The following is a 22274-nucleotide window of genomic DNA, read 5'->3' on the forward strand; positions in this document are numbered from 1 at the left end:
GCACATGCGTATTAGCTGCACCATGACAGCAGCCAATGACTGCTGGATGGACCACTGTCTAATCCACTCTCTGACCAACATCAATGTAGCCCCAAAGCAGCGACGCTAACAGAAACAATGCCACAGGAAAATCAACGTCAATGCACTCAAAGACCCTGACACGAGAGCGAGCCCTATTCAGCCAGCGTCTCTCTGCCAACCTGACAACTCCTGGTGACGCAGACTGCCCACAGTGCCTGACCTGTCCCCCAGGGCCATAATCAGGGCCTGTGAAGAGCGCTTGGTCGCTCGAATCGGAAAAACCAAGATTGGTTCCATGAGAATAACCAGGAGCTGATAGGCTGAAAATGCGAGGCGTTTCTGAAACTGAAACAGCAACCAAACTCGAGAGCAAGAAAACAGCTCGACAGACGACTAGGGGCTGAGCTCCAGTAACAAACCCCTGACCTCAGGAACAGACGATGGGTGAAGAAAGCACAGGAGGTCCACCAGTTAGCTGACAACCATGCAGACGCTACGACAACGGATGAATGAACACCGCTCGACAATCACCAGGCAAGACTGTTCTCTTCCTGTGGGGGAGCACTTCAGCAGTCACGGGCATTCAGCCTTGGATCTTCAGGTAAGCGTTCTCCAAGGCGGCCTTCGCGACACACGACAGCGCAGAGTCGCTGAGCAGAAACTGAGAGCCAAGTTCCGCACACATGAGGACGGCCTAAACCGGGATGTTGGATTTATGTCACATTATCAGTAACCCCGACAGCTTGCCTCCTGGGCTTGCAGAATCTCACTGGCTGTTCTGCCTGGAGACAATACACATCTCTTTAACCTGTGTTTAATGCTCCCTCCACCCACATTGTCTGTACGTTTAAGACCTGGCTGGCTGTAGGATTCGCATTCTAATCAGTATTCTGCAACTTGATTTTGTGTCTGTTTGCACTGTTTGAGAGCACATTTCCACTCCATCTGACGAAGGAGCAGTGCTCCGAAAGCTTATGGTATTTGCTACCAAATAAACCTGTTGGACTTTAACCTGGTGTTGTGAGACTTCTTACTGTGTTCACCCCAGTCCAATGCCGGCATCTCCACATCATAACCATGATGTCCCCAGGTAAGTGCCATCTCCTACATACACGGGACTCCTGCCCCTCCAACCCCAAACCTCCCCAATGGAAGTGCCCCAGCAGCACCCAGGCACAGGGGCGGCACGGTAGCACAGTGGTTAGCACTGCTGCTTCACAGCTCCAGGGACCTGTGTTCGATTCCCGGCTTGGGTCACTGTCTGTGTGGAGTTTGCACATTCTCCTCGTGTCTGCGTGGGTTTCCTCCGGGTGCTCCGTTTTCCTCCCACAGTCCAAAGATGTGCAGGTTAGGTTGATTGGCCATGCTAAAAAAAAATTTGTCCTGAGATGCGTAGGTTAGAGGGATTAGTGGGTAAATATGTAGGGATATGGGGCTAGGGCCTGGGTGGGATTGTGGTCGGTGCAGACTCGATGGGCCGAATGGCCTCTTTCTGTACTGTAGGGTTTCTATGATTTCTATGATTTCACAGCTTCCTGGCACTGACCCCACAGGGCAATGCTAGTCCTCCCTAATTGCCTTTTCCCCATAGCTGGAGAGCTCCTCCCAGAGTCACAATGCAAATTCTTACCACTAAGGGGCGACATGATCTTCACCGCACAGCAACTACAAGGAGAAGTTCAGCGAACAGCACCAACCCTTGTCCGTAGCCTTCTTTGACCTCACAAAGGCCTTTGAAACTGTCAACTGTGAGAGATTATGAAGCGCCCTGCTTTGTTTCAGCAGTCCCCACAAAGGTTTGCCACCGTGCTCCTCCTGCTCCACAATGACATGCAAGCCGTAATCCTGACAAACGCATTCACCACAAACCCAATTCATGTTTGGACTGGGGTCAAACCAAGGCTGTGTCAGCACACCGACACGCTTCTTGATCTTGCTTGCTGCAATGCCAAACCTCACCCTCAGCAACTTCCCGCTGCACTGCAGCGGGAACTACAGAACACCACCGCAGGTCAGATCCAAGACCGTCCCATCCTCGGTCATTGAGCTACAGTATACAGGGGAACTTGCATCCCCAGACACGAGGAGGTCGCGCTCCAAGTCATTATCAACACCTTCAGCAAGGTATATAAGAGTATGGGCCTTACACTAAACATCCGAAGACAAGGGTGCTCTACCAACCTGCCCCTGCCACACAGCAGTGCCACCCCGCCCCCCGCAGTTATCAAAATGCACAACAAGATCTTGGACAAAACCTTGGGAATCTGCTGTAAACATGGGCAGATTGTTTTTTCTTTGCTGTAGCAAACAGTGTAAATCCCTCTGACTATATTGTCCCCTACAACCACTACATTCCTTTTTGATCCCCTACTTGAATAGCTGCCAGTGCTATGGCCAGTTTGCTCATCCACCCTGCAGCCTCCACTCTCATCAACCAAGCTGAAAAAACCTCAAGCCTGTAAAAGTCAAGGCTCCTGTGCTCCAAATCCCCTCATCTCCCTCTCTCGCAGTCACACTCTGCTGTCCCTGATCACTGAACAAACCACAGGACCCTGTCCTAAGAGGTGTGACTGCCTCGGGGTGCAAAGAATCAGTAAACCTTCCCCTCCCTGATGCGGTGTGTGTAATTCAGCCTCCAGCTCATAACTCTGAGCCGAAGCTGCTCCAACTTCAAACATTTTCTGTAGATCAGTTTGCTCTGGACCAAACGGGCATCAGGAGCGCTCACATACTGCAGTTGCGTCACACCACCTGTCATGGGTCCTTAATGAGTTCTAATTAGCTATTCACATTATTTTATTCAATTATATATTTCACTTTTGTTTTTATATAATTTATTAACCTTACAAGAGTTGCTCGATTATTTTGGTTTATTTGATTATCCCAAAAGAAGCAGGCAAATCTGTTGCCTTCAAACTTTGTACTGAAATATAACTAATCTTAATAAATGAACCCACAACCTGTTTGCCCAAATGACTGGTGTCCTGTGTCTTGTACAGTAACTAAGCACAAGTTTTGAATAATAACACAACAACTGGCCAATGGGAATGGAAATCACTAAAATGGAAATAATACACATGCTGTTGGAGCCAGGTGGGGGTGACCTCACTTCCATTTCTCGATGAACGATCTGGTGAATGAGCCATTACCAGTCACCTCCCTCCTTAAAATCATCTACACTCCACAGTTCAACTGACAAATTTGCTCCCAAGTCAAAGTCTCCATCCACCTACCAGGTTCTGCTTGATAGCTCCAACAATGCGACAATGTCCTGAGGAGTGTACATATCGATGCGCGATAAATCACACGGGAGGCTGGATGTACCCGGGAAATAAAGGCTTTTATTACCAACAATAACGGAGCTACTATATACAATATACAATCCCAGACTAAAGGGTCATCAGGCAGAGCAGTGACCTTTATACCTCTCCCGGAAGGCGGAGCCAACTGGGGTGTACCATAGGACTATATTACCAGGTAGAACAGCCCAACCCTAACCCCAACAGTAACATATCTACAGACTCATAGTACTGGCCAGACCATGGCTCAGCACTCCTGGTGGTAACCAACAATGGTTCACCACATTCACCCCTCCTTTAAAAACAAAGGCCGGCGGGGCAGAAAAACAGAACAACTGTTCATCTGTCTATAAGTTCAATCGTTTTGGGGGACTGCACCGTCTCTGCGACCTCCTCAACACTGGCGATGACGCCGGTTCAGGCAATCGCGGTGACCTTCTCTCCAAGGCGGTGTCCAGTAGCTCCTCCAATTCCTCATGGGCCGGTAGACCACGAGGTGGTGACAATCCGCTGGACTCGAGCACGCCTCGAGGTGGCGACAATCTCCTGGACTCAGGCAAGCTGTACACGGGAGTAAGAGGGTTAAGTGGTGGTCCCGATACTGCCCGCGCCGTGTCAGGAGAAGAGATAATGGTCGGGGGGTCCCTAACTGGGGGCGTGGGAGCGACTGGGGTTTCCAAGCCCCCTGCAGGCGCCAGATCTCGAATCGAGACCGTGTCCTCTCGCCCGTCAGGATATGCCACATAGGCATATTGAGGGTTGGCGTGGAGGAGATGGACCTGTTCAACCAAAGGGTCAGACTTGCGGGTCCTAACATGCCGCCGCAGGAGGACAGGTCCTGAGTACGTCAACCAAGACGGCAATGAGGTCCCAGAGGAAGACTTCCTAGGGAATGAAAACATTCTCTCATGAGGAGTAGCGTTGGTTGCCGTACACAGGAGTGAGCGGATGGAATGGAGCGCATCAGGGTGTACCTCTTGCCAACGGGAGACTGGAAGACCTTTAGACCTCAACGCCAGTAAGACAGCCTTCCAGACTGTAGCATTCTCTTGTTCAACCTGCCCGTTACCCCTAGGATTGTAGCTCGTGGTTCTACTAGAGGCAATCCCATTTAAGAGCAGGTATTGCCTCAAGTCGTCGCTCATGAACGACGAGCCCCTATCACTGTGGATATAACAGGGGTAACCGAACAGAGTGAAAAGATCCCGTAATGCTTTGATAACCATGGCAGCGGTCATATCAAAGCAGGGAATGACAAAAGGGAATCGTGAGTACTCGTCAATCACATTGAGGAAGTACACGTTCCGATCTGTCGAGGGAAAGGGGCCCTTGAAGTCCACACTCAGTCTTTCAAAAGGACGAGTGGCCTTAATGAGGTGTGCCCTGTCAGGTCGGTAGAAGTGCGGTTTGCATTCAGCACACACCTGGCAGCTTCGAGTTATGGACCTGACATCCTCCACCGAATAGGGTAGATTCCAGGCCTTTATAAAATGAAAGAGCCGAGTAACCCCCGGATGGCAGAGGTCATTGTGGAGAGCCTGTAATCGATTCTCCTGCACACTAGCGCATGTTCCACGCCACAGGGCATCCGAGGGCTCGTTGAGCTTCCCTGGACGGTACATGATATCATAATTGTAGGTGGAGAGTTCGATTCTCCACCTCAAGATTTTATCATTCTTGATCTTACCCTGTAACGTGTTGTTGAACATGAACGCCACGGACCGCTGGTCCGTGAGCAGAGTGAACCGTTTTCCCGCCAAGTAATGGCGCCAATGCCAAACGGCCTCCACAATGGCCTGGGCCTCTTTTTCCACCGCAGAATGCCGAATTTCAGGGCCTTGGAGGGTGCGAGAGAAAAAGGCGACGGGCCTGCCCGCCTGGTTAAGTGTGGCGGCCAGGGCGAAATCAGATGCATCACTCTCCACCTGGAAGGGGATGGACTCATCAATAGCGTGCATAGTGGCTTTCGCGATGTCGGCTTTTATTCCTGCAAAGGCTAAGCGAGCCTCTGTTGTTAGGGGAAAGGAGGTAGACTTGATGAGCGGACGGGCTTTGTCCGCGTAATTGGGAACCCACTGTGCATAGTATGAGAAGAAGCCTAAGCATCTTCTCAGTGCTTTGATGCTAGTGGGTAGGGGGAGTTCGAGGAGGGGACGCATACGGTCTGGATCAGGGCCGAGGACCCCGTTTTCCACCACGTATCCGAGGATAGCTAGGCGGCGCTTGCGAAATACACACTTCTCCCTGTTGTAGGTCAGATTCAGGCGAGATGCAGTGCGTAAGAATCTAAGAAGGTTGGCATCGTGGTCCTGCTGGTCGTGGCCGCAGATGGTGACATTATCCAGGTACGGGAAGGTAGCCCGCAGCCCGTTCTGGTCCACCATTCGGTCCATAGCACGCTGGAAGACCGAGACCCCATTCGTGACACCAAAGGGAACCCTTAGAAAATGGTACAAACGACCATCCGCCTCAAAGGCTGTGTATTTTCGGTCCTCTGGGCGAATGGGGAGCTGGTGATAAGCAGACTTCAAGTCAATGGTGGAGAACACCAGGTACTGCGCAATCTGATTGACCATGTCAGATATGCGCGGGAGGGGATACGCATCCAGCTGCGTGTATCTGTTAATGGTCTGACTATAGTCAATGACCATCCGGGGTTTGTTCCCATTCTTAACCACCACTACTTGCGCTCTCCATGGACTAGCGCTAGGTTGGATGATCCCTTCCTTGAGGAGCCGCTGAACTTCAGATCGAATGAAGATCCGATCCTCAGCGCTGTAACGCCTGCTCTTTGTTGCGATGGGCTTGCAGCCTGGCACGAGATTCTGGAATAGGGAGGGTGGGGTAATCCTGAGCGTCGAGAGGCTACATGTGGAGCGCTTTGGGCAATTTAGAGGCTGCAGTGCTCCCACTGAAAGCGGAGGAAGTGGCCCATCATACTGCAGGGTTACACTCTTCAGGTGGGCCATAAAATCTAGTCCTAGGAGTATCGGCGCGCAAAGGTGCGGTAACACAAGGAGCCTGAAGCTCTCGTAAACCGTGCACTGCACCGTCAGGTTGACCACGCAGCTCCCTAGCACGGTGACAGACCGGGACCTTGACGCCATCGAAATTGTCTGCTTGACAGTCCGAATCTGGAGACCGCACCGCTTCACGGTGTCAGGTGAATGAAGCTCTCCGTACTCCCACTGTCAAACAAACAATAAATCTGGCGTCCGTTTACCTGTATGTCCATCATGGACTTGTCGAGTCTGTGAGGCTTGGCCTGGTCCAGGATGATTGACGCCACCTTTGGATCGTGGGTGCAACTGCAGGCAGCTGAGCTGGTTGATGACGGCCCCTGCTGGTCATTTGCGGTCGGTGCCAACCAAAATGGCTGCCCCCATAGGTCGCACATGGTCGATGTCGCCAAAAACGGCGGCCCCTGCAGGTCGCACGTGTCTTGCGACTCCGTTGTTAGGAATGGCGACGCTTTGGAATCGCACGTGGTGGAAGACCTCGAAGACGCTGAAGACAGGGAGACCGGCTCCGGGGAATCACACGCCGCACTGCTATGTTTGGAGGGTGGTTTGGTCCTGCAGACTTTGGAATAATGCCCCTTCTTGCCACAGGTGGAGCACAATGCCGCTTTAGCTGGACATCGCTGCCGAGGGTGTTTCACCCCCCCACAGAAGTAACACCGCGGGCCTCCTGGAGCTGCTGCCGTCGTCAGGTCCGAGGCTGGAAACGCAATCGCGCAGTTTTTTGAAACCGCTGAATAAAGTGGAGTCTGCGGCTGCACCTGCCACAATGTCCCCACGCGGTCGTCGGGGTACATCTCCAGACTTTTGGAGGCCGTTTCTAGAGCGTCAGCTAATTCTACGGTTTTAGTGAGGTCGAGGTTACCTTGCTCGAGCAGCCGAAGGCAAATGTACGACGAGCCGATTCCCGCCACGAACGCATCTTGAACTAGGTCGCTCATATACTGGGCTGCCGACACTGGCTTGCAGTTGCAGGCTCTGGCTAGCTGCTGAAGTTCACACAGGTACTGTTCCGTCGTTTCGCCGGTCTGCCGCCGTCGAGTGGCTAGAAGGTGTCGAGCATGGATCTCATTCGGCGGTTTGTTGTATCGCTTTTTGAGAAGCTCGAGGGCCCCTTTGTAGTCTTGGGCCTCACGGATCGCTAAGTATACAGTGTCGCTTACCCTCGCGTGGAGGACCCGCAGTCTGTCGGCGTCGTTTTGAACCGCTGTGGAGGCGTCGAGGTAATCTTGGAAACACTTCAACCAATGGTCGAAAGTGTTCGACGCTCCCGCCGCACGTGGATCCAACGTAAGCCGCTCGGGTTTCAGCATTTGCTCCACGGTTTTCTTTTGTTTTTGTCAAAAAAAAATTTTTGTTGGTAATAAAATTGATGCGCGATAAATCACACGGGAGGCTGGATGTACCCGGGAAATAAAGGCTTTTATTACCAACAATAACGGAGTTACTATATACAATATACAATCCCAGACTAAAGGGTCACCAGGCAGAGCAGTGACCTTTATACCTCTCCCGGAAGGCGGAGCCAACTGGGGTGTACCATAGGACTATATTACCAGGTAGAACAGCCCAACCCTAACCCCAACAGTAACATATCTACAGACTCATAGTACTGGCCAAACCATGGCTCAGCACTCCTGGTGGTAACCAACAATGGTTCACCACACATATAAGAAGTCTCACAACACCAGGTTAAAGTCCAACAGGTTTATTTGGTCGCAAATACCATAAGCTTTCGGAGCGCTGCCCCTTCGTCAGATGGAGTGAAAATCTGTTCTCCAACAGTGCACAGAGACACAACATCAAGTTACAGAATACTAATTAGAATGCAAATCTCTACAGCCAGCCAGGTCTTAAAGGTACAGATAATGTGGGTGGAGGGAACATTAAACACAGGTTAAAGAGATGTGTATTGTCTCCAGACAGAACAGCTAGTAAGATTCTGCAAGATCAGGGGGAAAGCTGTGGGGGTTACTGATAATGTGACATAAATCCAACATCCCGGTTTAGGCCGTCCTCATGTGTGCGGAACTTGGCTATCAGTTTCTGCTTAGCGACTCTGCGCTGTCGTGTGTCGTGAAGGCCGCCTTGGAGAATGCTTACCTGAAGATCCAAGGCTGAATGCCCATGACTGCTGAAGTGCTCCCCCACAGGAAGAGAACAGTCTTGCCTGGTGATTGTCGAGCGGTGTTCATTCATCCGTTGTCGTAGCGTCTGCATGGTTTCCCCAATGTACCATGCCTCGGGACATCCTTTCCTGCAGCGTATCAGGTAGACAAAGTTGGCCGAGTTGCAAGAGTAGGTACCGTGTACCTGGTAGATGGTGTTCTCACGTGAGATGATGGCATCCGTGTCGATGATCCGGCACGTCTTGCAGAGATTGGTGTGGCAGGGTTGTGTGGTGTCATGGTCACTGTTCTCCTGAAGGCTGGATAGTTTGCTGCGGACAATGGTCTGTTTGAGGTTGTGCGGTTGTTTGAAGGCAAGAAGTGGGGGTGTGGGGATGGCCTTGGCGAGATGTTTGTCTTCATCAATGACATGTTGAAGGCTCCGGAGGAGATGCCGTAGCTTCTCCGCTCCGGGGAAGTACTGGACAACGAAGGGTACTCTGTCCACCGTGTCCCGTGTTTGTCTTCTGAGGAGGTCGGTGCGGTTTTTCGCTGTGGCGCGTTGGAACTGTTGATCGATGAGTCGAGCGCCATATCCTGTTCTTATGAGGGCACATCATGATCTCCACATCATGGTCACCACACATATTACAGAGAAGGAGGTGCTGGAAGTCTTAAAATGCATCAAGGTAGATAAATCCCGGGACCTGATGAAATGTATCCCAGGACATTGTGGGGGGCTAGGGAGGAAATTGCGGGTCCCCTAGCAGAGATATTTGAATCATCAACAGCCATGGGTGAGGTGCCTGAAGATTGGAGGGTGGCAAATGTTGTGCCTTTGTTTAAAAAGGGCTGCAGGGAAAAGCCTGGGAACTACAGACCAGTGAGCCTCACATCTGTGCTGGGTAAGTTGTTGGAAGGTATTTTGAGAGACAGGATCAACAGGTATTTAGAGATGCAAGGACTGATTGGGGACAGTCAGCATGGCTTTGTGAGTGGAAAATCATGTCTCACAAATTTGATTGAGTTTTTTGAAGGAACAACCAAGAAGGTAGATGAGGGCAATGCAGTTGATGTTGTCTACGTGGACTTTAGCAAGTCTTTTGACAAGTTACCACATGGTAGGTTGTTGCATAAGGTTAAATCTCACAGGATCCAGGGTGAGGTAGCCAAATCGATACAAAATTGGCTTGATGACAGAAGCCAGAGGGTGGTTGCAGAGGGTTGTTTTTTAAACTGGAGGCCTGTGACCAGCGGTGTGTCTCAAGGATCGGTGCTGGGTCCACTGTTATTTGTCATTTTCATTAATGATTTGGATGAGAATTTAGGAGGCATGGTTAGTAAGTTTGCAGATGACGCCAAGAGTGGTGGTACAGTGTACAGTGAAGAAGATTATCTAGGATCTTGATTAATTGGGCCAGTGGGCTTACGAATGGCAGATGGAGTTTAATTTAGATAAATGCGAGGTGATGCATTTTGGTAGATCGAACCGGGGCAGGACTTACTCAGTTAATGGTAAGGCAATGGGGAGAGTTATAGAACAAAGAGATCGAGGGGTACAGGTTCATAGCTCCTTGAAAGTGGAGTCAGAGGTGGACAGAGTGGTGAAGAAGGCATTCGGCATGCTTGGTTTCATTGGTGAGAACATTGAATAGAGGAGTTGGGACGTCTTGTTGAAGTTGTACAAGACATCGGTAAGGCCACAGTTGGAATATTATGTACAGTTCTGGTCACCCTATTATAGAAAGAATATTATTAAACTAGAAAGAGTGTAGAAAAGATTTACTAGGACCCTATCGGGACTTGATGGTTTGAGTTATAAGGAGAGGTTGGATAGGCTGTGACTTTTTTCTCTGGAGCGTAGGAGGCTTAAGGGTGAACTTATAGAAGTCTATAAATTAATGAGGGGCACAGATCAGCTAGATAGTCAATATCTTTTCCCAAAGGTAGGGGAGTCTAAAACTAGAGGGCATAAGTTTAAGGTGAGAGGGGAGAGATACAAAAGTTTCCAGAGGGGCAATTCTTTCACACTGAGGGTGGTGAGTGTCTGGAACAAGCTGCCAGAGGTAGTAATAGAGGCGGGTACAATTTTGTCTTTTAAAAAGCGTTAGACAGTTACATGGGTAAGATTGGTATAGAGGGATATGGGCTAAATGCGGACAATTGTGACTAGCTTAGGGGTTAAAAAAAGGGGCAGCATGGATAAGTTGGGCCGAAGGGCCTGTTTCCATGCTGTAAACCTCTATGACTCTAACCCACTCGCCATGTTTAATCAGCAAAGTTTGATATTTCGAATGTGAATAGTTGGCTTCAGAAATGGAACAATTGTCACCAACGCTGTGGAGATTGCATCGTGGTTAGGATTTGTGAAGAGGGAGCTTTAATTCTGGTCTGAGTTATGTGCTATACCTAATAGTGCTTGCTGCGGTATAGGACAGTTTGGTGTAGAGTAGTGGGTTTGTGAACTGACTGAGTAACATCTATTGGTGTTTAGTGTAGGAATAAACACAGCCCCATTATTCCAAAAGGCAGAACTGGAGGCCGCAGCTGGAGACAGGAAGATGGAGCTTCCTTGCACTGCTCTTTACAACACCTGAGATTAAATTGCACCATTTGCTATTAACATTTTTATCACTTTTTGGGGGAGATTTAAACTCTTGTTGGGTGCAAACAGTGCAAGGCGGAGCTTGAATTTCCTGCCTGAACATTGCTTTCCACTGAGCTTCCTCCATCACCTTCAACAATTTAACATAAGAAACGGGGTCAAACTGGGTCATTTGGGGGTCGAACTGGGTCATTTGGCCCCTTGCGTCTTGTCCGCCATTCAGTAAGATGATGGATGATCAGATTGTGGCTTTAAATCCAAATTCCCCAACCCACTCTGTTAGCCCCATCATTCAACCTACCTTGATATTTGTTGGTGACGTTATGTCCAAAAGGACAGGACTGTGAGTGCAGGTAGGATGGGAGATGTGTGAAGATTACACAACTCCAATTTACGTACCATGAATATATCAGCTTCCACTTTAACAACATAGCCTAATCGGAAATGTAGCATCTTGTCCATAAACATTGGCTTCATGATATTTTTTATGGGTTTCGAACACAAGTCCCAGAGGTAGCGGCACTCCGAACAGATTAAAGATGGAGATCCAAAGTGCCATCAGTTGGATTTCTCAAAACTTGGCAAATGTTTGAAAATTGTTACAATGTCTATCCAAATATTGCAGGATGGAAGTGGGTTTCTGTGAAACTGAGCCCTGACCAGGAGACTGGTTAGGTCACAGCTTTGATCTGTGTCTGTTTTGAATTGGCCAGTTTCACCCTGGCTGTGTGTGTGGGTGCTGCCTGTCTCACACCTCCCACATTCAGCATGTTACTGTTCCTGTCACAGTCAAATATTCCACTGGCATTCAATGTGAATATTTCGGCAAGAACAAAGGTATGAGGGCGATGTACTGGAAAATGTCTGCATCATTTTGAAAATTATCGCAAAGCCTCCAGCTGACAGAGAGACTAAATGGGAATATAAACTGCAGCAGTGCACTGCAGGAAGTCTGGTGGGACTGTTGTATCTTGTTAGTTGGCTTATTCAGAGTGACAGCTTATTGGTAATGTGTGCAAACTCTGAAGAAGGGGGAATAGGAACATGAGGAGTAAACCCACCCTGGAAAAATGCAATGTGGGTTTTAGCTTCCTGTCAAAGCATGGTTAGGTATACATATCAGATCATGATTGGCAGGTAACATTTAATGCAATTTAAGAGGCTCATTCTTATTGAATTTGAAAGTTACTGCAAAATTCAAATGGAGTTCCAGCAGACTCACAAAGGTTCTTCGGAAACGGTCAGTAATTCCTCCAGTTCTTGAGCCTGCTTGAACCAAGGCAGCTTTGCTTCCACAGGGAGTTTCTCTACAAACCAAATAAACACATCAAATTCACCCTGATGGGTTCACAAAGACACTTATAGTCAGGAGCTGCACATTTCAGCAAGATCACAGCCCTCAGTCAAAACCACTTAGAAACAGAGAAACATAGAAAACTACAGCACAAAACAGGCCCTTCGGCCCCACAAGTTGTGCCGAACATATCCTTACCTTTTAGGCCGACCTATAACCCTCCATCCTATTAAGTCCCATGTACTCATCCAGGAGTCTCTTAAAAGACCCTATTGAGTTTGCCTCCACCACCACTGATGGCAGCCGATTCCACTCGCCCACCACCCTCTGTGTGAAAAACTTCCCCCAAACATTGTGGAGTACTGTGCTCAGTTCTGGTCGCCTCATTACAGGAAGTGGAAAAGATTGAAAAGGTGCAGAGGAGGTTTACAAGGATGTTGCCTGGATTGAGTGGCATGCCTTATGAGGATAGGCTGAGGGAGCTCGGTCTTTTCTCCTTGGAGAGACATAGGATGAGAGGAGACCTAATAGAGGTATATAAGATGTTGAGAGGCATAGATCGGGTGGACTCTCAGAGGCTTTTTCCCAGGGTGGATATGGCTGCTACGAGAGGACACAGGTTTAAGGTGCTGGGGGATAGGTGCAGGGGAAATGTTAGGGGGAAGTTTTTCACACAGAGGGTGGTGGGCGAGTGGAATCAGCTGCCGTCAGTGGTGGTGGAGGCAAACTCAATAGGGCTTTTAAGAGACTCCTGGATGAGTACATGGGACTTAATAGGATGGAGGGTTATAGGTCGGCCTAGAAGGTAGGGATATGTTTGGCACAACTTGTGGGGCCGAAGGGCCTGTTTTGTGCTGTAGTTTTTCTAGTTTCTATGTTTCTATGTAAATGACAATGCTTTGTTTGATAATGATAGATCATCACTTTGTTCAAAAATAACATTGTTCAGTTAATGGGCCAAATTTTCTTGGATTAAACAGTCTCTGAAATGGCCAGCTGGGGGTTTTGAGCCAAAGCACTGGTTTAGTCTGCACTTAGCCCCAGAACCCATTTTGGTATCGAAGCAGAGGCTCACACTAGGAACAGCCACTTAGAGGATTGTTAAGGAGCTGATGCGTGTGTTTACTAACGAGGATGTACAACATTTTGGGTCAGGGAGCATGGCCTGACGCTCTCCCCTCCACAAGCAGCTGAATGGCTGTAAACAGTTTGTAACTGAGGATGTTCAGTTCTGTTTAAAGGTAAATAAATCATTTTTTACTGTTCATCACCAACTGGAGGATTAAAGGGGAATTTTCAAACTCCTCCGCAGTTTCTGGGAAACTTTGTTGAGACTTCACCAACATTTATTCTGGAAATTCTCTGAGGATTTCACTCAATAAGAGTGAGTGCTGTACCCGTCCACCTTATAGGAGTATAAGTTTATTTATCAGTGTCACAAGTAGGTTGACATTAACACTGCAGTGAAGTTACTGTAATCAGGTGAAAGGGATCTGATTGGCCACTGATTGGCCCACTGGTGTCAGGAGCCCGCCCGCTGTCCTTGATTGGAGTGTTGTACCCCTCCACCTTACAGGAATCACCAGGAGAAAGGGAGTGCTGAGGGATTAGGATCTCTTTGGATCTGGAGGGGGACCTGAGGCCAGGCACAGCAGCACCAGCCCCAGGAGAGATGAGGGGGGAGGGGCATAACCACAAAAATTAAATTTGACCCTGTTGTATTCACCACAGATAAGGTCACAAGTTAACAGTGTTGGGCCTCTCACTGTTTCTGATGTATATTAATGACCTAGACCTTGATGTACAGGGCACAATTTCAAAATTTGCTAATGTTATGAAACTTGGAAGCATTGTGAAGCGTGTGGAAGACAGTGTAGAGCTTCTAAAGGACATAAACAAGTCCGTGGAGTGGACAGACAAAAGACAGACAATGTTCAATGTAGAGAAATGTGATTTTAGTGGGAGGACATAGAGATAATGGGTGGAATATTACCGCATCCTCTGCAAATGAGATCTTTCCGCCTCACCAAAGTCAGTGGAGTGTTGGAAGGCTCCTCGCATTTTCCAACCCCACCCCGTGTAACAAGACTGTAGAAGTCCTCCCAATATAAAATAAAAGATACAATTAAAACAGGGTACAGAAGACGGATCTTGATGTATCTGTGCATAAATCATTGAAGGTGGCAGGATAGGTTGAGAGGATGGTTAACAAAGCAAACAGTATCTTGGGATTTATCATTAGGAGCATAGAGTACAAAAGCAAAGAAGTTTGGTTAAACTTGCACAGAATGCTGGTTTGGCCTCAATTGAGTATTGCACTCAATTCTGGGCATCATACTCTATGAGTAATGTGAAGATATTAGAGAGAGTGCAGAAAAGATTCACAAGAATGGTTCCTGGGATGAGGAACTTCAGTTACATGGATCGATTGGAGAAGTTGGGACTGTTTTCCATGGAGAAGAGAAGGCTGAGAGGAGATTTGATTGAGATATTCAAAATCACGAGAGATCTGAACAGAGCAGATAGAGTGAAACTGTTCTGATTGGTAGAAGGATTGAGAATGAGAGGAATTTAAGGTATTTGGTAAAGGAAGCAATGGAGACATGAGGAAAACCTTTTCATCGGTGAGTGGTTAGGATCTGGAACGCACCAACTGAGAGTGTGGTGGAAACAAGTTCATTGGGGAATTGGATTATTATTCAAAAAGGAAGAATGTGCAGAGTTACGGGAAGAAAGTGGGGGTGTGGCACTGGATAAATTTCTCCGTTAGAGAGCTGGTACAGACATGTCTGGCCAAAGAGCCTCCTTTTTGTGCTGTGACCATTCTAAGATTCTAATAGTTTGCACAAAAAAAAATTGATGGAATACTATCCCTGTAAAACAGGTGAAAACAACAAAAGAAGACTTAACCAGGCACCATCTCCTGCCTCGACAGTAAAATCCAGACGGGAATATTTAAAATTGAGCGACAAACATTTGGAGTTTTTTTTAAGAACAGGGAGGACCTCAGGGAACAGAGGGGAAAATACCTAATCTAACCCAGTGGTGGGGTGGCCAGTTGGTGAGGAACCAGGAACAAAAGTCTCTGCATTGCTGCATCAACCATTTTTCTGTTTCTTCTGTTTCTTGGATTGATGTTATTCAGTGAGTTAAGATTTTTTTTTGGTAACAACAGTTCTGATCTGACCTTGTTAAGATGAATTCCTATATATTGCAGCATGATGCTACAATTATGTCTTTTTATTTTGGAACAATTCATTAGAATAATAAGCTCCTGGGCAAAGAATACGCAGCTTCTATTTTGGAATAAATGATAGTTTTTCCATTCGCTTTCTACTTTGGAGGAGTCAATGATCAAAACGTTTTTGAGTTGGATTGATCCCAAATGTCCACAGGGATCAAGTTTGGAAATATACTTAATAGAAATTGTATGAAATATGGATAAACTTGGATTGAAAATAACTTTAGCTCTTGGGGTGAGTTTAATGATTTTGTTCTCCTAGCGCTGAAATTCTTGCAGCAGAAAATTCAGAAGCATAGAACATAGAACATAGAACATAGAACATAGAACATTACAGCGCAGAACAGGCCCTTCGGCCCACGATGTTGCACCGACCAGTTAAAAAAAAAAAAAACTGTGACCCTCCAACCTAAACCAATTTCTTTTCGTCCATGAACCTATCTACGGATCTCTTAAACGCCCCCAAACTAGGCGCATTTACTACTGATGCTGGCAGGGCATTCCAATCCCTCACCACCCTCTGGGTAAAGAACCTACCCCTGACATCGGTTCTATAACTACCCCCCCTCAATTTAAAGCCATGCCCCCTCGTGCTGGATTTCTCCATCAGAGGAAAAAGGCTATCACTATCCACCCTATCTAAACCTCTAATCATCTTATATGTTTCAATAAGATCCCCTCTTAGCCGCCGCCTTTCCAGCGAAAACAATCCCAAATCCCTCAGCCTCTCCTCATAGGATCTCCCCTCCATACCAGGCAACATCCTGGTAAACCTCCTCTGCACCCTCCCCAAAGCCTCCACATCCTTCCTGTAATGTGGGGACCAGAACTGCACACAGTACTCCAAGTGCGGCCGCACCAGAGTTGTGTACAGTTGCAACATAACGCTACGACTCCTAAATTCAATCCCCCTACCAATAAACGCCAAGACACCATATGCCTTCTTAACAACCTTATCTACTTGATTCCCAACTTTCAGGGATCTATGCACACATACACCTAGATCCCTCTGCTCCTCCACACTATTCAAAGTCCTCCCGTTAGCCCTATACTCAACACATCTGTTATTCCTACCAAAGTGAATTACCTCACACTTCTCCGCATTAAACTCCATCCGCCACCTCTCGGCCCAACTTTGCAACCTGTCTAAGTCTTCCTGCAAACTACGACACCCTTCCTCACTGTCTACCACACCACCGACTTTGGTGTCATCAGCAAATTTGCTAATCCACCCAACTATACCCTCATCCAGATCATTAATAAATATTACAAACAGCAGTGGCCCCAAAACAGATCCCTGAGGTACACCACTTGTAACCGCACTCCATGATGAATATTTACTATCAACCACCACCCTCTGTTTCCTATCCGCTAGCCAATTCCTGATCCAATTTCCTAGATCACCCCCAATCCCATACATCTGCATTTTCTGCAGAAGCCTACCATGGTGAACCTTATCAAACGCCTTACTAAAATCCATATATACCACGTCCACTGCCTTGCCCCCATCCACCTCCTTGGTCACTTTCTCAAAAAACTCAATAAGGTTAGTAAGGCACGACCTACCTGCCACAAAACCATGCTGACTATCACCTATCAATTCATTACTCTCCAAATAACTATAAATCCTATCCCTTATAATTTTTTCCAACATCTTGCCGACAACAGAAGTGAGACTCACCGGTCTATAATTCCCGGGGAAGTCTCTGTTCCCCTTCTTAAACAATGGGACAACATTCGCTAACCTCCAATCTTCTGGTACTATACCAGAGGCCAACGACGACCTGAAGATCAGAGCCAGAGGCTCTGCAATCACTTCTCTTGCCTCCCAGAGAATCCTTGGATAAATCCCATCCGGACCAGGGGATTTATCTATTTTCAGACCCTCCAGAATATCCTGCACATCCTCCTTATCAACTGTAATACTGTCTATTCTACTCCCTTGCAACCCAGTGTCCTCCTCAGCTATATTCATGTCCCCTTGCGTGAACACCGAAGAGAAATATTGGTTCAATGCTTCACCAATCTCCTCCGGTTCCACACATAACTTCCCTCTGCCATCTATAACTGGCCCTAAACTTGCCCTAACCAACCTTCTGTTCTTGACATACCTATAGAACGCCTTAGGATTCTCTTTAACCCTATCCGCCAAAGTCTTCTCATGTCCCCTTTTAGCCCTTCTAAGCTCGCTCTTCAACTCCCTCTTAGCCAATCTAAAGCTTTCTAGTGCACTACCCGAGTGCTCACGTCTCATCCGAACATAAGCCTCCTTTTTCTTTTTAACCAACAAAGAAACTTTTTTGGTGCACCACGGTTCCCTAGCCCTACCAATTCCTCCTTGCCTGACAGGGACATACCTATCACAGACTCGCAGTAGCTGCTCCTTGAAAAAACTCCACATGTCGGACGTTCCCAGTCCCTGTAATCTCCTAGTCCAACCTATGTTTCCTAATTCTCTCCTAATAGCCTCATAATTACCCTTCCCCCAGCTAAAACCACTGGCCCGAGGTTCATGCCTATCCCTTTCCATCACTAAGGTGAACGTAACCGAATTGTGGTCACTATCACCAAAATGCACACCAACTTCCAAGTCTAGCACCTGGTCTGGCTCATTTCCCAGCACCAGATCCAATATAGCCTCACCTCTAGTTGGCCTGTCTACATACTGAGTCAAAAAACCTTCCTGCACGCTTTGAACAAAAACTGACCCCTCTAACGAGCTAGAGCTATAACAATTCCAGTCAATATTAGTCAAGTTAAAATCCCCCATAACAATTGCCCTATTACTTTCACTCCTAAGCAGGATTGACTCCGCAATCCTTTCCTCAACCTCTCTAGAACTTTTAGGAGGTCTATAAAAGACTCCCAACAGGGTGACCTCTCCTCTCCTATTTCTAATCTCCGCCCATACTACCTCAACAGATAAGTCCTCATCAAACCTCCTCTCTGACACTGTGATACAATCTCTGACCAATAATGCTACCCCTCCCCCTCTTCTACCTCCTTCCCTACTTCGACTAAAACATTTGAACCCCGGGACCTGCAGCATCCATTCCTGCCCCTGCTCTATCCATGTCTCTGAAATAGCCACAACATCGAAGTCCCAGGTACTGATCCACGCTGCAAGTTCACCCACTTTATTGCGAATACTCCTGGCATTGAAGTATACACATTTCAAACCCTGCTCCACCCCACCTCTGCAATGCCGTGCATTGCAGTCCCCATCCATGCATCCCTCACTTTCAGCCCCACTACTCAGGATCCCTCCCCCCCCCCGAATCAGTTTAAACCTCCCTGCATGGCCTTAGCAAATTTACCCCCCAGGATATTGGTCCCCTTCTGATTAAGGTGTAGACCATCCTTCTCATAGAGGTCACACCTTCCCCAGTACGAGCCCCAATTGCTTAAGTACCTGAACCCCTCCCTCCTGCACCATCCCCTCAGCCATGAATTCAAACCTTCCCTCTCCCTATTCCTCTCTAAACTATCCCGTGGTACAGGCAAGAGTCCAGAGATAACCACTCTGTCAGTCTTGGCCTTTAGTTTCCACCCCAACTCCATAAATCCCTGCCTAATATCCCCTTCCCCTATCCTCCCTATGTCGTGTGTCCCCACATGTACAACAACTTGTGGTTTATCTCCCTCCCCCCTAAGAGTCCTGAATACCCTGTCAGACACATCCCGGACCCCAGCCCCTGGTAGGCAACACACCAACCCTGAGTCCCTACCTTTAGTTCCGACCCTCCTATCTGTCCCCTTAATTGTGGAGTCCCCAATCACAAGGCCCAGTCTTTTACAGCCCCTAACCACCTGAGCTTTCTCACTCGGCTCACCCCCAGAGATCTGCTCTCTATGCTCAGTTGATTCCTCCTCAACTGTAGCCTCCAGCACCGAAAACCTATTATGGAGGGGAACCGCCCCAGGGGATTGTCTTCCCGATTGCTTCTTACCCCTCCTCCTGGCATTGACCCAAGCCTCATTTCTAGGAGTTACTATTTCTCTATAACTCCTATCAACTTCCACCTCCGCCTCCCGAATTATGCGGAGTTCCTCTACCTCCCCCTCCAGCTCCTTTACACGCTCCTCCAGAAGCTGCAATCTAATGCACTTCTTACAACTAAAATCTCCTGAAACACTACTGGATTTCCTCACCACATACATCCCACAGGAGATGCAGCATAGTGCCTGAACTGCCATCCCTGAAGCCATTACCAGCAAGAAAAAAAGAAAACAAAAAACTTCCCCACACTTATAATTAGGTTAGAGGAGGATGGAAGGGTGGGATCCTCTACCAGTGTAGAGGATCGGGTATCTCCTCTGCACCAATTTATAGGGCTAGGGGCCCGAGAGAAAAAAAAAACTACTACTGAGGGGGAACCACCCAGGTAACTGACTTTTAAAGTTAAAATAAAAACCCTTCCCAGACTCCTTTGCTGCCCACTTCTAGTTTTCACTTTAAACTTGAAAAACTGCTGTTAAAGTAAAGGCCAAAAAAATACACACACTAGCTGACTAATTAAATAAATAAACAATTCAATTAATCCAATTAATCTCTTACCAGCACTGCTGCTTTTCAATCACCCCTCTCAGCTTGCTCCAGTGGATCAATGAGGTCAAGAAGGAAAGATCAACAGCTCTAATTCTTATGAAATCTTTCTGCATTGGAGTTAATGTATAAACTCAGAGGACCGGATTTTCCAGCCAGGCTCAATCCAAGACCGGTAAACACTGCCCCTGGTCAATGGACCTTTGCATAGTCCGTGACCCGCCTGCTACAATTCCTGTGGCGGACGGGACGGGAAAATTCTGCCCAGCCCAGAGTGTTTGCACCCCAGCTGTTAGCTAGCTGATCAGCAGTCAGCCCAAGCCTGGGTAATGCTGAGGAGAATTGCACACATCAAATTAATGCCCAAAGCCACTCGATAAATGCAGACTGGACATGATTGCAGGCTGCGGGTTGATACGTCCAGGCAAAAGGTGGTGGTGGGGAAAGGGGAACAATAGATTTATTGGGTCCATGGAAAATCACCTATTCCTCTGGGCTGTTCATAATCATTTCATATTTATCTTTTGAGCGTCTCCAGCTCTATGGCCAGAGCTGGTCAGAAAGGAGACAGAGCTGCATTAAGCAGTGGTCAAGCAAGGATCAGGGAGGGGTCAGAGCTGCTTTTACCTCTGTTCAAAGAAGGGACAGAGCCACACAGACTGCTGGGCAGAGCGGGATTGGAGCCACTTTGACTGGTTGTATCTTTGAGCCAATAATGACCCTGTGTGAAAGTCACAACCAGCTGGTCATTGTCATTGCGGGGCTGAAGTCACCTCATTATCGCTGCAACATTAACATTGACCCTTGCCAAGACCAAGGTACAAAACTCCGTAAATACGTCCTGTATATTGTATCGTTTTATCCCATTCCCACTTTTTATTTGAGAAATTTCCTTTGAATATAAAATCAGAAAAGTAAAGACAAACTTCAACAGAGCGTGTGGACACACAACTTCTCAGAATTCATTCAAGGTGAGAATTTCTCCCCTATTAAAAACTCTGTGTCCGTGGGAATAGCTCCAAGGAAATTCATATCTGTGGGATCACACTGATAAATTAATTGATTAGTCTACCATTAATCCAACATTTCAGCTGCGCAATTGAGGTGTGCAGTATTATTGGGAACTTCATGCATCTTTGTATAACATTTCTTTACCCACTTTTTAAATGAGGAAATTAATATATTCCAAAAAATCTATTAAAGCTTTTGTTAAAATAATATACAAAGGAATTTGACTCATTTATTCAGAAACATTATTATCGAGCAATCAGTTGTACCTTTTGGTTTGTAACAAGGAACAGTGACTACACATTCTTCCTTGATGTGAGGTTTTGTTTGTGCATTGCAGCCACCTGCATGAAGTCCTCTGTGGTCAGTACACAGGACGACTCTATATCGCAGACCCTGTCCACACGTGACTGTACACTAGAGAGAGACAGCAACAATATACACGTGGTCAGTGCTCATACCACAGCTGCTAAAGCCAGTTTGCAGAAAGTAAATTAAGTAACTTAAACATATTCAAAATAAGATAACGCAAGGCAATGAATGTGACTGTTCCAATTATTGCAGCCAAAGAAAGCACTTCAATCTGAATGAAGGACAGTACACTCTGCTATCAAAACTTCAAGGTTTTAAATCATCAATAAGTGACGTTGCCTAGTATGCATGTAATAAATTCTAGAAGTTACTGTCTGCACACATTCATAGTAAGAGAATACTGATTCAAATAATGCTGCAGTTCCAAAGATAGATGGGAACAGCAGGGTGAGGTGAATTCCTTCATCCAAAACCAAGAATTTCTTACAAATCAAAGAAATGTGAATGTGAAAATTAGACCCATTTTTGATTATAGTACAGACAACTTGGTTAAGGAACCACACTAGAGTCATAGAGGTTTACAGCATAAAACAGGCCTTTCGGTCCAACATGTCCACCCAGTTTTTACCACTAAGCTAGTCCCAATTGTCTGCATTTGGCCCATATCTCTCGATACCCATCTTTCCCATGTAACTGTCTAACGCTTTTTAAAAGACAAAATTGTACCCACCTCTACTACTACCTCTGGCAGCTTGTTCCAGACACTCATCACCCTCTGTGTGAAAACATTGCTCCTCTGGACCCTTTTGTATCTCTCCCC

General features: G+C 47.2%; 1 protein-coding gene across 1 annotated transcript in view; it reads right to left on the reverse strand.

Annotated features, from left to right (window-relative positions):
* Positions 1-22274, reverse strand: part of LOC144495233 (ADAMTS-like protein 1) — a 425167-nt gene that overhangs the window by 223834 nt on the left and 179059 nt on the right. The window contains exons 11-12 of the mRNA XM_078215301.1: positions 21412-21559; positions 12276-12360 (exon numbers count right to left, since the gene is read on the reverse strand). Of these exons, the coding sequence (XP_078071427.1) occupies positions 12276-12360; positions 21412-21559 (233 nt within the window). The remainder of the gene's footprint in view (positions 1-12275; positions 12361-21411; positions 21560-22274) is intronic.

Source organism: Mustelus asterias, chromosome 6, assembly GCF_964213995.1.
Source record: "Mustelus asterias chromosome 6, sMusAst1.hap1.1, whole genome shotgun sequence".
NCBI classification, from domain to species: Eukaryota; Metazoa; Chordata; class Chondrichthyes; order Carcharhiniformes; family Triakidae; genus Mustelus; species Mustelus asterias.